At 37.9% G+C, this 13542-nt stretch overlaps 1 protein-coding gene across 1 annotated transcript; it reads left to right on the forward strand.

Moving 5' to 3' along the window:
- The first annotated feature begins 456 nt into the window (after positions 1–456).
- Positions 457–12103, forward strand: lman1 (lectin, mannose-binding, 1). The gene is made up of 13 exons (XM_038734009.1): positions 457–706; positions 1780–1934; positions 3311–3418; positions 3891–3952; positions 4329–4428; positions 4597–4720; positions 5922–5980; positions 6148–6280; positions 6549–6736; positions 7096–7175; positions 11109–11271; positions 11362–11486; positions 11581–12103. Exons 1-13 carry the CDS (start codon positions 487–489, stop codon positions 11615–11617), a joined length of 1554 nt encoding a protein of 517 aa, XP_038589937.1. The 5' UTR covers positions 457–486; the 3' UTR covers positions 11618–12103.
- Positions 12104–13542: the final 1439 nt, after the last annotated feature.

Genomic DNA, 13542 nt, shown 5'->3' on the forward strand with positions numbered 1-13542 from the left:
TGCCAAACAATAAAAAGATTATTAGAGAAAATAATTGGCAGATTAATAACGATGTTTTGATATGTGGAGCTCTAATTTATAGGCCTATGCATATACCCTCAATGTAAAATATGACTGAATGAATGAATAAAACTTTTGTGCAGCAGTTGCAGTACATATTGAGTGCAATATAAAATATCAATAAACAGATATGCAAAATCTGCTAAATCCAAAAAGCCAGCAATATAAACAGCTTTTTGTCTAGTTGCGTATGAGAAGTGGCATATACGACTATGAATATATGTAATGTTTTATTTATTTATTTGACAGTGTGATTTATGTACAGCCGGCGTCCCTCGTGTTGACATCAGCTGTAACCACAACGAAAAATAAAAAAGAGAAAGAAAAAGGACCAAAAAATCGTCCAATGAGAAAACGCCCTGTTGGCCCTACAGGCATCCCGTCATGCCCGTGGCCTCAGCGCTACGTCAGCAGTGATACCGAAACATGGCGGTGTCCATAGCACAGCGCCCGGCTGCAAATACTCGTGTGTTGATTTTAACTTTTCTCACAACGTTAATATTTCAGTGCAGTGTCGCCGATATTCACGCGGGTGACTTGACGTCAGAAGAGCCTCCTCACCGACGGTTTGAGTACAAATACAGCTTCAAAGGACCGCATCTGTCTCAAACCGACGGAAGTATCCCGTTTTGGATCCACACTGGAAGTAAGTTTGTCCCCAGCTGTCAGCACCACAGAGCTGCTGGTCAACTAATGTTTAAACTTAACGTTAACGTTCACGACAACGAGGACAGCTGAGGTTCATGTTCACGGTTTGCAATGGAAGCTGCTTCCGCTCAGGCTGTTGAGAAGTGACAGCGGTTTGCTTTTTTCATTCAAAACTGCACCGGGGAATGCATACATTGTGCACCCGAGCTTTATGTTAGGTGAACAGTGATATTCAAACGTGTCCTGGGCTGATTTAAAAACTGCACGTTAAAAGGCCCTGATGGCTGCCAGAGTGTTGAACTTTTTCCCTCTTGCAAAAAATAGGCCTTTGGATTCTTGCATCACACAGTGAGTTGTCCAGTTGCTGATAGGAACATTCACTAAGGGCTGCACGAGATTTCCTCTAAACAAGCATTGATTTAAAGGCTGTTACTGAAGATTGTTTTGGTTAGTGATAGATATACTGATTATTTTACAAATGAAGAGTCAAATATGACATCATCCTCTTGGGGGATATTTTTCTTTCCTTTGTTAGAAAGGACAATATAGAGGTGACAGAAAACTCATTGACAGTAAACAAGGGGACAATGATTGAGAAGCTGGAATTTGGTAATGTTATGGGCTTCAGCTTCGTTTGATCATTTTGTCTGTCCAGCACTCAAAAGTTATTTAAGTTACAATGATAAGTAGCCCTCGACATTAAAAATTATTGTCGATTAATCCTATTTTCACCACGGTATGTAAATCTTTATGTAACACTTTTGTATAAACACATTTGAGGAAAATTATCTTCACTTTCTGAAACAGGTACTGAGGCAGTTGAAAGATTAGAGAGTAGGCACACCCCGATAACGCTGCCTTATAATAACAATACTACAAGTTAGCCGGCATGAGCTCTTTCGGATCGAGTGGAAGAAGGAGCCATGCATAAAAAGGACTGTCACTATAGACTACTTTTGTGTGTATGTTTTCTCACAAAACAGATTATTAACCACGTTTTCATAGAGAACATCGAACATAACATGCTCCTGAATTCCTGCTCACTCTCTCCATCTCTCCTCCTCATCTCAGATGCTATTCCCAGTGCAGATCAGGTGCGCATTACGCCATCGCTCAGGAGCCAGAGGGGCACTGTGTGGACAAAAAACAAAGTCAACTTTGAACACTGGGAGGCTGAGGTGACCTTCAGAGTGTCTGGAAGAGGCAGAATGGGAGCGGACGGCTTGGTAAGGAGGGGTGAAACTTATGCGTCGGGGAATGTGTTATACTATGCAGCTTATTAATGTAGGTTTACATTTAACACACTGTATGTCCAGAACTATCTGCTTCGCTCAGGAGCACGTTTAACTCTGACAGAACACTGAACTGGCATGATCGATGCATCTACATTTGGGCTGGGTATTTACCTGGTTATTTAACCTCAATACTTTTTAAAGTACCAACCAACATGTGTCTGTAGCATCGAACGTTGTTGATGAAAAGTTGGTATTGAGTGCTTGGTCACATTCTTGCTTACTTTAATCCAATATTTCATAATCTAAATCAGTAAACCTTTCTTACTTTAGACCTTAAATGTTATATTTTATGTAGGCAAAGTAAATTAGCACATTTTGTTAAATTAAAAATAAGTTAAAACACGTTAAAGGTCCCCAAAATTGAAGAAGTATTGGTAACTCAGTAGTCATATTAACTCAGGTATCAAAAATCTTACTGCTACTACTACCCTGCAGTTAGCACTTGAGCCACAACCTTACACCCAAAGATTTCCAACTTCATAATTGATGAATACACCAAGCCTGACTATATGTTGACCATGCTGATGTGAGAAATAAAAATTAGCTGTAATGAGAGCTGAGGACCCCCCTCCTCCTGTCAACAACGGTTAAGTAAGACTGAGCTTATGAAACTTTGCACATCTGACATGGAGAAACCCGAATTTGAAGATAAGTTGCAAATCCTGTTTCAGGCGGTGTGTTGTGCCCACAGGGCGTAATGACAAGCATTTCCTCATATGACGGACAAACTCTTGTGAACAGCATGAACATCTTGAGCTAGCTTGAGCTGTAAACAGTCCACTTTTATTAAACTTCACTCGGCAGCCTTAATGAAACACATCACCCAAATTATAGGCTAAATTGTGTAACTATTAGTCAGCCGCTGTCTTGCCTGGAATATATATTGAAGTGGTCTGAACTCAGTGGGTATTTCTTAGCAATATTTAAGCAAAATAATACAGGTTCTGATCAGAGGAGATGATGTACTGATCACGACTGGATACCCATGAATTGATTTGTGCTGAATAAGTAGTTTGAGGTTTTTAATGGACATATTTTTGATGTAGTTAAAACATGTCTCTGGACGATTTTGTTGTATCAAGGTGTGATGGCTAAAAATTAATTCATAGCCTCAGTATAACACTTAAATAAATACTTATATACCTTTTTTATATATATTCTCTTACATTCACAGCTCACTGTTGATCTGAACATATTCATCAGGAGAGAAACCTAAGAGGCAAAAAATGGCTCCTGCGTTTTACTTTTGTTTTGTGAATGATGCTAAAACAAACTAATATTTGCACAAAATTTTCTTCGTTTAAAAGGCTGTGTGGTTCACCACTGCACAAGGCCTCGACGGCCCCGTGTACGGCGCCGCTGACCAGTGGAATGGAATTGGAGTCTTCTTTGACTCTTTTGACAACGATGGAAAGGTTGGTGTCAACTTCACATTTCCAAGAATTGTTTAGCCCCAGCTATTCATGATTTTTCTTTCTGTTCTTGTTTGGTTGAAACTGCCAGTTCAAAGATGATCTGCAACAGGTACTGCAACAATCGCAGCTTCTCTTTGGTTTAGTTATAGGTGAAGAGTGTTGAGCTGATCCCTTTGTGGGGTTCACTTTACATATTCTGCATCTTAACGTATTTGTTTTGACCAGTTTTGGTGGTTTAAAAAAAGCTATATGTACAATTCTTTCTTTACTCTTGTTTAAATCTATCTATTGATGTCATGCAAAACAATCTTTCACAGGTCCATTTATATCACATCTGAATGTTATTTATTTGTGCTCAGGTGTGGGATCTATATTTTTGAATAAGATTACCTAAAAGCAAAGCCACCTCTGATCTTCAAATGACAAAAATAAAGGATTAATGGGTCTCCTTGTTTTCTCATCTTCACTCCAGAAAAATAACCCAGCTATAATTGTTGTGGGAAACAATGGCAACCTTGTTTATGACCACCAAAAGTAAGTCAACATTTCTTTTGTTTTGCTCTGATGTCATCACCAACTCAAATTTTAACAACTTAAAGAAGATTAGGAAATATGATTATATTTGCTTGGAAAGTAAATAATCCTCTATCTTTCCTAATCTCCCCCGGCCCAGTGAAAGCTTTAAATCACTTTTTAAATGCCATTCCAGTTTGTCTTAGATTTCACACTGTTTACTGTACTGCTAAACAAATATTTACAAAAACATAAACGGGCATTAATGTTATTTACTTATTTAATAAACTTAAATCAGAATTTCCCTGTTCATGCTCAGTGTCCATGGGGAGTCTAGTGCTATATATAGATGAATGTAACTGTTATAATTGGTCTGAAAATGTTTTTTTTGATCCAGTGATGGCACCACACAAGCCCTCGGGACCTGTTTACGAGACTTCCGCAACAAACCTTATCCTGTGAGAGCAAAAATAACGTACTACCAGAAGACTCTGACGGTATGAGAAACCATAAACACTCACATGTTGAGCATCAAATACAAGAATTAATACCTGTATATATGAAGTTGTGTACGTGTGTGTATATATATGAAGAGATGATGTTTAATGATCAGCACGGTCAGTGGTGTTTTGTTAGCTGTATCGTTGTTCTATCTTCCTCCTCAGGTGATGATCAACAATGGTTTCACTCCAGACAAAGAGGACTATGAGTTCTGCACAAAGGTGGACAACATGGTCATTCCCAGCGAGGGCTTCTTTGGCATTTCAGCTGCCACTGGTGGTTTAGCAGGTATTATTCTATTCTCTGTGTTAAAAACCCTTAAAAGTTTTAATGTCAGGATCTACCTGTTTAAAAAGCTCTGTATTTTTTGTTTGTCCTCTAACTAAAACTCTTATCATCCGTGTTGAGTCATTTATACATCAGACTTGTTGTCTAGGCTCCGCTGAAATACGAAATGATGTGAAATTGTCAAGCGCTGTGGCAGCATAATCAGGCTGCTTTGTGGTTATTCCACTGAAATTTCTGTACGTATTTCTAAGTAAGGACTGTTCAGGACATCACTTTACAATATGGTTGTTAAAGTAGTTAGTGAATAACTCCGAATGCAGGACTAGATAGCAGATAATGGTGATTTACTATAGAACTGACTTGGTGATATCTGAGAATTGACAGACTGACCACTTTTTTCATGAGTCGTCCGGATTAACTCTGAACCAGCTGCTGATCGGCACACAACTATTAATGACTAATTACTTAATTATTAGTTACTCTTTTTGTGCCCCCTCAAGTAAAATGATATATCATACTAATTTGTAACTAAATACTCCAGTATGACTTCATAATTATGACAAGTAGCTACAGAGCTTTACTAGTGAATTTAACAACTCTGTAGCTGCTTGTCATAATTAGTGGAAGCAGAAGAGGCATGACCTGTAACACAACAGCGTGTCTGGTGTGACATACGTCAAGCAGCATCATTGCTTTCTAAACAGTAATGATGGCGTCTGTTGAGGTGTGTTTGTTAGCCGTGCACATTTATGCCACTCTGCAAACACAAGCAAAGCTGCTGTGCATCGTATACAAAATGATCAGTGCGAGCAGTGTGTTTGTGCGAGTGATTTGATGCTAACTGCCGCTTGCTGCTTTTTAAATCTCCCATGGTGGTAGAGGAAAAAAACGTCACACACCCCTGTCCCGTCCTGCCGACTCCCCCCTTTTCACACAGACGTTAAATCTGCCCTGTTATTACCTCCGTGTTTTTACGCTTTACACAGAATGGCGAGCCGGAATAACATTGCAACATTCCTGCTATTATCCTGTTACAGAAAATAAACACATATTACCATTGTTATAACCCACTATTTTTGTAATTACCATGGTATTGCCTTTCCTCCTACATTATAACCCGTTATTATCTTGTTATTACTGTGCAGTAATGTAAGTGTTCATTTCTGTTATTTTCTAATTCAGAATTTCTTTCCTCCATCAGATGACCACGACGTTTTGTCCTTTTTGTTATTCAGACTCACAGAGCCAGGCCAGCAACCGGTAACTACATTTTCCTAGAGCTCCTAATACTTTCCCAGTGTGTGTGCCGTTCACTTCTCTGTAGCTGTGTGTCTCTGTGTGCAACATGCATGCATGCGCACTACATAGCCTAAAGCACTGCCTCTATTGAGTTCAGAGAGGGGTTTTTTTTGTCTTTCCCATTGAAGCCCCCACCTGAATCTGAGATTCCTAAAGAAGAGAAGGACAAGTACCAAGAGGAATTTCAGAACTTCCAGCAAGAGCTCGACAAAAAGAAAGAGGAGTTTCAGAAAGAGCACCCAGATGTCCAAGGAGAGCCAAGTTAGTTTTCTGAAACCAAATGCCCCAATCATAAAGTGATCATTAAACATAAAATTGTTGTTTTTATTTTAAGTGTTTATTATCAGATTTATATTATCTGAATAAACCAAGTTAGTTTGTGTGGAAAATAATAATATGAATAAAAATATCCTAATATACTCAAAGAGACACGAGCATGCCCAAATTTTACATTTGGAATACCTCATGATAGGTTTGTAGGTTTTTATCTTAATTGTGTTTTAATCTTGGATGTTTGTATCCTCTGCAGCTGAGGACTTGTATGAGAGCGTGAATGACCGGGAGATCCGTCAGGTGTTTGAAGGCCAGAACCGGATCCACCTGGAGATCAAACAGCTGCACCGGCAGCTCGCTATGATCCTGGATGAGCAGAGGCGATATGTTTCGGTCATCACCGACGAGGTCGCCAAGAAAGGGATGAACGCTGAGTCAGGACAGGTGAGCACGTTACTGCCAAGAGACGAGTTCACACCAGAATGCACATAGTTATGGGTACACGATTAATAAATTAGAATTGCATGTTTAACACAAGCATAATTGTAGGAATCTGAATAATAGAGGGTCCGTCTACAAAATTATATCTAGTCAGTTGATTTTAAAAATGTATTCAAATCATAAGAGACCACTTGCAACCTGCTCAGATTTATGTTTGTTCCGTTCAGTGTAATTTCTTACTCTAGTTGAAGTTAAGTTTATGACATTTATGAGAACTATTAAACCTTTTTAATGACTGCTTTATCAAATGTCAACACTGGAGTGTTTAACATTCAGACCGTTATGTTATATTTCTCCTTTAGCTGGACACTGCCGGTCAACAACAGTTGAGCTCTGTTGTAGCCACCCAGCAGGAGGTTCTCAAAAACCTGAATGAGTTGAGGTAAGTAACGACAGTGTCCGTTGTTGTTGACGTTTGCTCAGTGTTAAAAACTAGTTGTTGTTTTTGCAACAAACATAAAGACGGATCCGTGATACTTCAGAAAAACAAGGGAAATCCTGGCGGTTAAATCCCTCAAATCATATTTAATCTCGGGATGCAGTCGCCACACAGGTGTGCTGCCAGCCCGATAATCCAGCTGCAGTAACAAGTCCCTCCACAGTCAGTCACGTGCATGTGCGCGCGCGCACACACACGCACGCTTAAAAGCCTCATCCCTAAATGGGATAATCATCACACTGTAAGCTCTAAACCATTTTACTCATTTGTTTGATAAAATAAATAGATTAATTACATTTTAGGAGTTAAGCAGTTGCATACTGTAAATTAGACCTGCTGTAAATACAGGACTTCTTTGCAGAAAATTGGACATATTCTCAAACTTTTTATCAGCAGCCTAAAGACCGGGGCCATGTGGGGAAACCCAAAAGATGACTGAGTTAGAGGGTCTGTTTTGAAAGATCTCTGTGAACAAGAATTGTGTCATTGCTGAGGCATACAGTAATTACTGCATGATAGGCATAGTAGTAGTCTTCTTCTCCTTTTTCTTCCTCAAGTTTAAAAATGGTCTCTCCTTGCCACTCTCAGATGACAGAGTGCACAGATAACACAGCTTAAGAGATTTCATTATGTTGTGCCTTCCACGGCAAAAGATTCAAATGATTCACAATATTTTTATGTTTAGAGCTTGCATTTAGTCCATAACATATATGAGCTTTTGTATTGCTTTTCTAAGGTGCCTGTGGACTTATTGTGAGCATGCAACAGAAAAGCATGACCTTTTTAGAATTTCCAGATTTGTATTCATTATTTCTCAATTACACTAATGGTTAAGTTATGAATTATGTAACTAGTCTGCTTATGTCAACGTTTCTGACTTGTGCGTTTAGCTGTTAATTGAAAAAAACTTACAAATCAACTGTTCGGACAGAGAAATAATGGCATATTTTTGGGCTGTTGCTGCAGTTTGATTGTGTGTCTTAATTTGAACACACCATCTGCATTAAGAATTAATCAGAATCACACGATATTAAAGATTTTATTTTATGTAACATTAATCTCTTAGTCGCATGTATCATAAAAGAACCAAGCTGTTTATATGCCCTAAATCCAGCAGGACATTCATCCTCAAAATTATTTTGCATACATGATTTTCTTTATTATATTGTTGACCCATAAGTCAGATGAACCCAGACTCTCACTTACACATGTCTCAATTTCTAATTCCACCCAAACGCTTCTGTAAGTGAATTATGTTGTGTAGATGGCAGGGAAAGACAGAGTTTCTTTAATGATTAAATTTTAAGAAAGCACATTATCAGAGTGGTGCACGGGAGTAAGATGATTTGACACAGTGAATAAGTTCAGACCCTGGCAAAAGGCTGCAGCTGCTCCCTCGAATGTGCTAATGTGTGCGACTGATCTGTATTACTTTGTAGATTAAGCACTCAGTTTATCCTGACCCATCTTTTAAACACAGAGTTTATGATAGGACCTCATCTCAGACTCTCCAAATATCCAAGGAGGGCTTTCTGCTCATAAATGGGTCACTTGTAGAAGATGAAGATTAGATGTAGGGTTTAATAAATGCTCATTTGCTTTCTCAAGGGAGATTTTTTTCCCTCCCTCTCCGTGAAACAAATTAGATTTTGTTTATATGTCATCCCTGTCCATCCTTTCAGACCTCAGCCATGTGGCCGAGCAAGAAAAGGCCAAATCTTAGCACCATTTTGTCCTTATGAGATTAGGAGTCTTTAAATACATCTGTCATATGCAGGAAAAACATGGGTTACCTCCAATTGAGTTCTTGTCACAATCCCTTCTTTATTTGTCAAGTCACTTTTTTCTTTATAATCGTCTTAGATGTGTTTAAGATGATAAGGGAAACTTATTGCTTTCTCCCTGTAAGTAATCAACTTTCAGAAATTGCATTTTGTTGAGAAATATGATCCAGGCTCAGACGTCTTCATTCTCTTCTGAGAATGGTTTAAACTGTAGTTTTACTTCATTTACTGATGAAATTGAAAGTGAAGATACAGATTTACGGACTTCACATTTTCTGACTGGTGAGCCGTAATGGTCTTGGATTTTATATTTTGATGTCTTTTTGAGGGAGTGATGTATGGAAATTTCTGACACTACCATCTGTAACTAAAAGAAAGGCACACACACCCAGATGGATGCAGTGAACCAGGAAAAAACAGCACCTATCGTCCGTCTGAATGTGTCAATATCTGAAATGACTTTTTGGCCCCTCACACTGCTCAGGTTTAGTGTGAAATGGTAAACGCATACAAACTTAACAGGATTTCTCTACCCCGTTAGCAGGATGTGGTATAGATGTTAGGGCAGTGACTTTTAACCCTCTCGACCATGAACTCTGCTCTTTTTAATCTTTAGGATACTTAAAGGAATAGTTTGACATTTTGGGAAATACGCTGGAGTCTCAACTGGGTGCCTTCAATGACAAAGAAATAACCCAGAAAATAACCATAAGTTGTTTTTAAACTTTTTGGTATGGATTAAACAAATAGAACAGATGTAATGGGTTAATTAGTGAGCATTAGAGGTGCTGGTAGGATTTTTATACCTTTGCACAGAGCCAGTCCAGCCACGTTTTCAGTCTTTATGCTAAGCAAAGCTAACTGGCTGCTGGCTGTAGCTTCATCTTTAGCGTACCGACTTGAGATACATCTTCTTATCTAACTCTCAACAAGAAAGCGCAAATGTCTTTCCCAAAACTCTCGAGCAATTCCTTTAAACTTGTAAGAAAGTGAGTTGTTACAAGAAAGTTCTAAAAAGACAATAAAGAACAAAGCCAATCTAAGGTAACCTTTCATGTCATTATGTCAGCTCACCAGTCTAAATATTATAACAACCACCATAAATTAGACAAAAACGTAATACAGTGTTTATACTGGATTAAGTCTGGTATTTCTGGTAAATGTTGGCCGATAACTAACGAGGTACTGCAGCACAGAAATGTCTAAATATATTTAAGCTAATGTATAAAATGACTCCATTACATAGTTTGGCAATCAGAAAGTTTATTTTTCAACTGCAAAACGTTAAAACTGTTAAAATAACAAAACACTTATACGGGATCCTTCTAAAAATCCAAGATGTTTGTTTGTTTATGTTAGATATTTATGAAAAGCAAGGTGTTGGAAAGGAGTAGGTGGTGGTCTCAATAATACAGTATTGATTTGGCTATACTGCATATTAAACTGGTTCACTAGTTTATTTAACAGCAGTTGTTATTCTTCTTTAGTCCACAATCAAAACCCAGCACAGACAGAATGAATGTACATGTGTTTATTCATTCTCACCCATCACACCACCCTCTGCACGCTGTTTCCTGTTCTTATTAAAGGATAGGTTCACTCTTTTTGTATTTTTTTTTATCTGTCTCTGGATTCCATATTGCAGAGAGCGTTCCTCTGTTGTCTGTTTCTTAACCTCCTGTACTTGTAATCTGTTGTAAGAACATGTTTTTATAAGGGATTAATTTAGCAATCATGACCTCTTTTATCAGATGGTAATTTTCTGTTTTTCAAACTTTGTGAATATGTAGCCTCAAGCAAATAGGGATTAAAAGATTTACTTTGGACAATTTGTATTACTGTAAATAAATGACACCCCACAGCATATTTACTGGACATCATGTTTCCCAACATGAATTCTTGAAATTGTATGAAATTGTGTGCTGAGGAAATATTTTGATTAAATTGTGAGGTATTTATTTGGTATTAAAAGGCTGTTGCAATATAGATGATTTGTATCAGTCCTTTGGGGAGCCAGTTGCAGTATTAATGTATATTGCGCATTGCTCTTACAGGGACTGTCACTAAGTGTGTCTTCTTTTTATTACTGCAGAAACTCTTTCTACGAGTCACTGAAACAGATCGGCTCAGCCCAACACCAGGGTAATGCAGTCGGTATGGGAACGTATGAGACCATTCAGCACTTCAACGAAATTAAGGAACACCTGCACACAGTCAAAAGGGACGTGGAGCACCTGGTCCAGCGTAACGTTCAGGTGCAGATCAGAGCATGCAATCTCTCTTTGAGCGGTTTATAAAATAGATCTGCTGACTGAACTCTCTCTTCTGTGTATGTCCACACACAGAATCCTGCTGAGAAGGTTATGAAGTGCCCTGAGGTTCCTCCCATGCCTACCTGCTTATCCACTGTTCACTTTGTGATCTTCATAGTGGTCCAGTCGGTCCTGTTCTTCTGCTACATCATGTACAAGTAAGACATCACTGTTTGTATTTGGCCCATACGTGTGCGTGTGGATTTAAACAACTCTCTAATGCTTTGCGTCACTCCTTCTTTTCTTTTGTAGGAGTCAACAAGAAGCAGCAGCAAAGAAGTTCTTTTGATTAAATTAATTTCTGAAATGAAAGTGTGTAAATGAGGGAATGTCCCTTTTGGTAATTTGTTTTTTTTTGGTCGGATTATTTTCAGATTGTAAATTATTGTACTTGGAAAAATTAGTTTTGTTAAAGAAGTCCGTTTTAATTAATTGCAGACTTTTAATTTGATCATTAAATCGTTGTGTATGAATGCTAGTGTGGATTTCAAACGTGATGTAATATGTTCCTTACAGTATTTTTGGTTGGTCAGATTCTTTAGATTTTGTGTTCAAAAGTTGAAATCTGCCACTGTCCCATTTCAGGAAACTGAACTGACAGAAAAAAACAACAAACCTGTGTTTTGACATGTGCAATTTTGTATAAAATAATGCTGAACTATTGGTGATGAAAACTCAGAGCAGATGTCTGCTTCTGTTTATCTGTTCTGATTAAGTCAAACATGTCAGAATCTGACATATCCTCTACCTGAACAATTTACATAAACAGAAAACACAAATCACTCTGTGATGTCTGCTTATTTCATCACGTGAGATACACTCCACACAGGATGCATCTTCATTGAATAATATTTATCTTATATGAATCTCTCATGATTACAGTTTATTCCAGTTAGAAGCTACAGTTCAAAGATTTGTAGTTTGGAATTCATATTTACACAAAAGTAAAATTGTAGAAAAAAGAGCAGCCAAGTGATTTGACGATAACACAGTATATCTAATGGATCAAATGGTGACATAAAGGCAATAATAAATTCTTTCTTTCTTTCTGAAGTGTTTGGGCAGCAAAAACTGCTGGAAAACTCACCAAAATTGGCACGTAGGTTGCAAATTTCACCCACTACTCAGGCAAAAAAAATGGCCCTCATGGTGGCACTATAACGATCAACTTTACGTTTTTGGCAATTATCTCAAACAGCTTTGTTTAGAGTAAAACCTTTTTCATCATTTTAATCTCTGGATCTCTGCATCTTTGCTTCAATGGTCTTCTGCTCTAAAAATGTCAAAGTATGTGACTTTTTATCACTTTTCTCAAAAACCTAGTTTTGCAAACTCATCCTAGATGTCGCCAATTGATCTGAAACTTTGTCAGGATAATCTATGGACATAGCTGGTCAAAGTTATCAAAAGAATTTTGATACGTCAATCCATTTTTTTTTCATACATTTTTATTTTTGTGTCTTTACCTACAATTTTACATAACACTACATACACTAGGGGGTGCTACACTTGAAAAAAGTTTATACCTCGTAATTCGCAGGATGGATTCGTACAAAATTTGGTTTGTACAATCTAGCGTGACTATGCAGTTGATGTATAAAATTTGGTAATAATTGCGCAAAGTGGGCGTGGCTTATTACAAGAAATGTAAATTTCAAAACATTTCTCATTCCAAACATCAAAAAATCTAAGAATCACCCGTATGTCCTAGTATGTGTACATCCGTATGTGTCCACACATCCATGGATATGTGACAAATGTTTGCCTCACTGCAACCTATGATCATCTCAGAAGTCAGTCACTCTACATTTTTCAGAATATGTTAATTCAAGTCTTTCTTCAAATGCTACCAAAATCAACACAGACATTGTGTCTCAAAGGGTTTTTAAGATCGGTCAAATGGTGAGTCTGCAGTGATCTTCAAAATCTTGCTGTAACTTGTACAGTATGAACAACTTTTTGTTGTTTTCTAACAAATACCACCAAACTAATTGACAACACACACAAAACCAGCAGAATGATTTGTGATTTTTTTTCAGAATTTTCATACCAACATCTTGACTGTTGTAAGCTGTTTAAGTTTAACCTGACAAAACTATCCAGGTATGGTACATGTGACATCACTACCTCAACTTGTGAGGTGATGTGTAAAAATGGCCTCTCTAATGAGGAGTAGCTCAGTCAGTAAGTCACCTACTCTGCAGATCCAGGGTT

The sequence above is a fragment of the Micropterus salmoides genome, unplaced genomic scaffold (genome assembly GCF_014851395.1).
Source record: "Micropterus salmoides isolate LMB-PRFRI ecotype aquatic unplaced genomic scaffold, ASM1485139v1 Ms_hic_scaffold_20, whole genome shotgun sequence".
Classification (NCBI taxonomy): domain Eukaryota; kingdom Metazoa; phylum Chordata; class Actinopteri; order Centrarchiformes; family Centrarchidae; genus Micropterus; species Micropterus salmoides.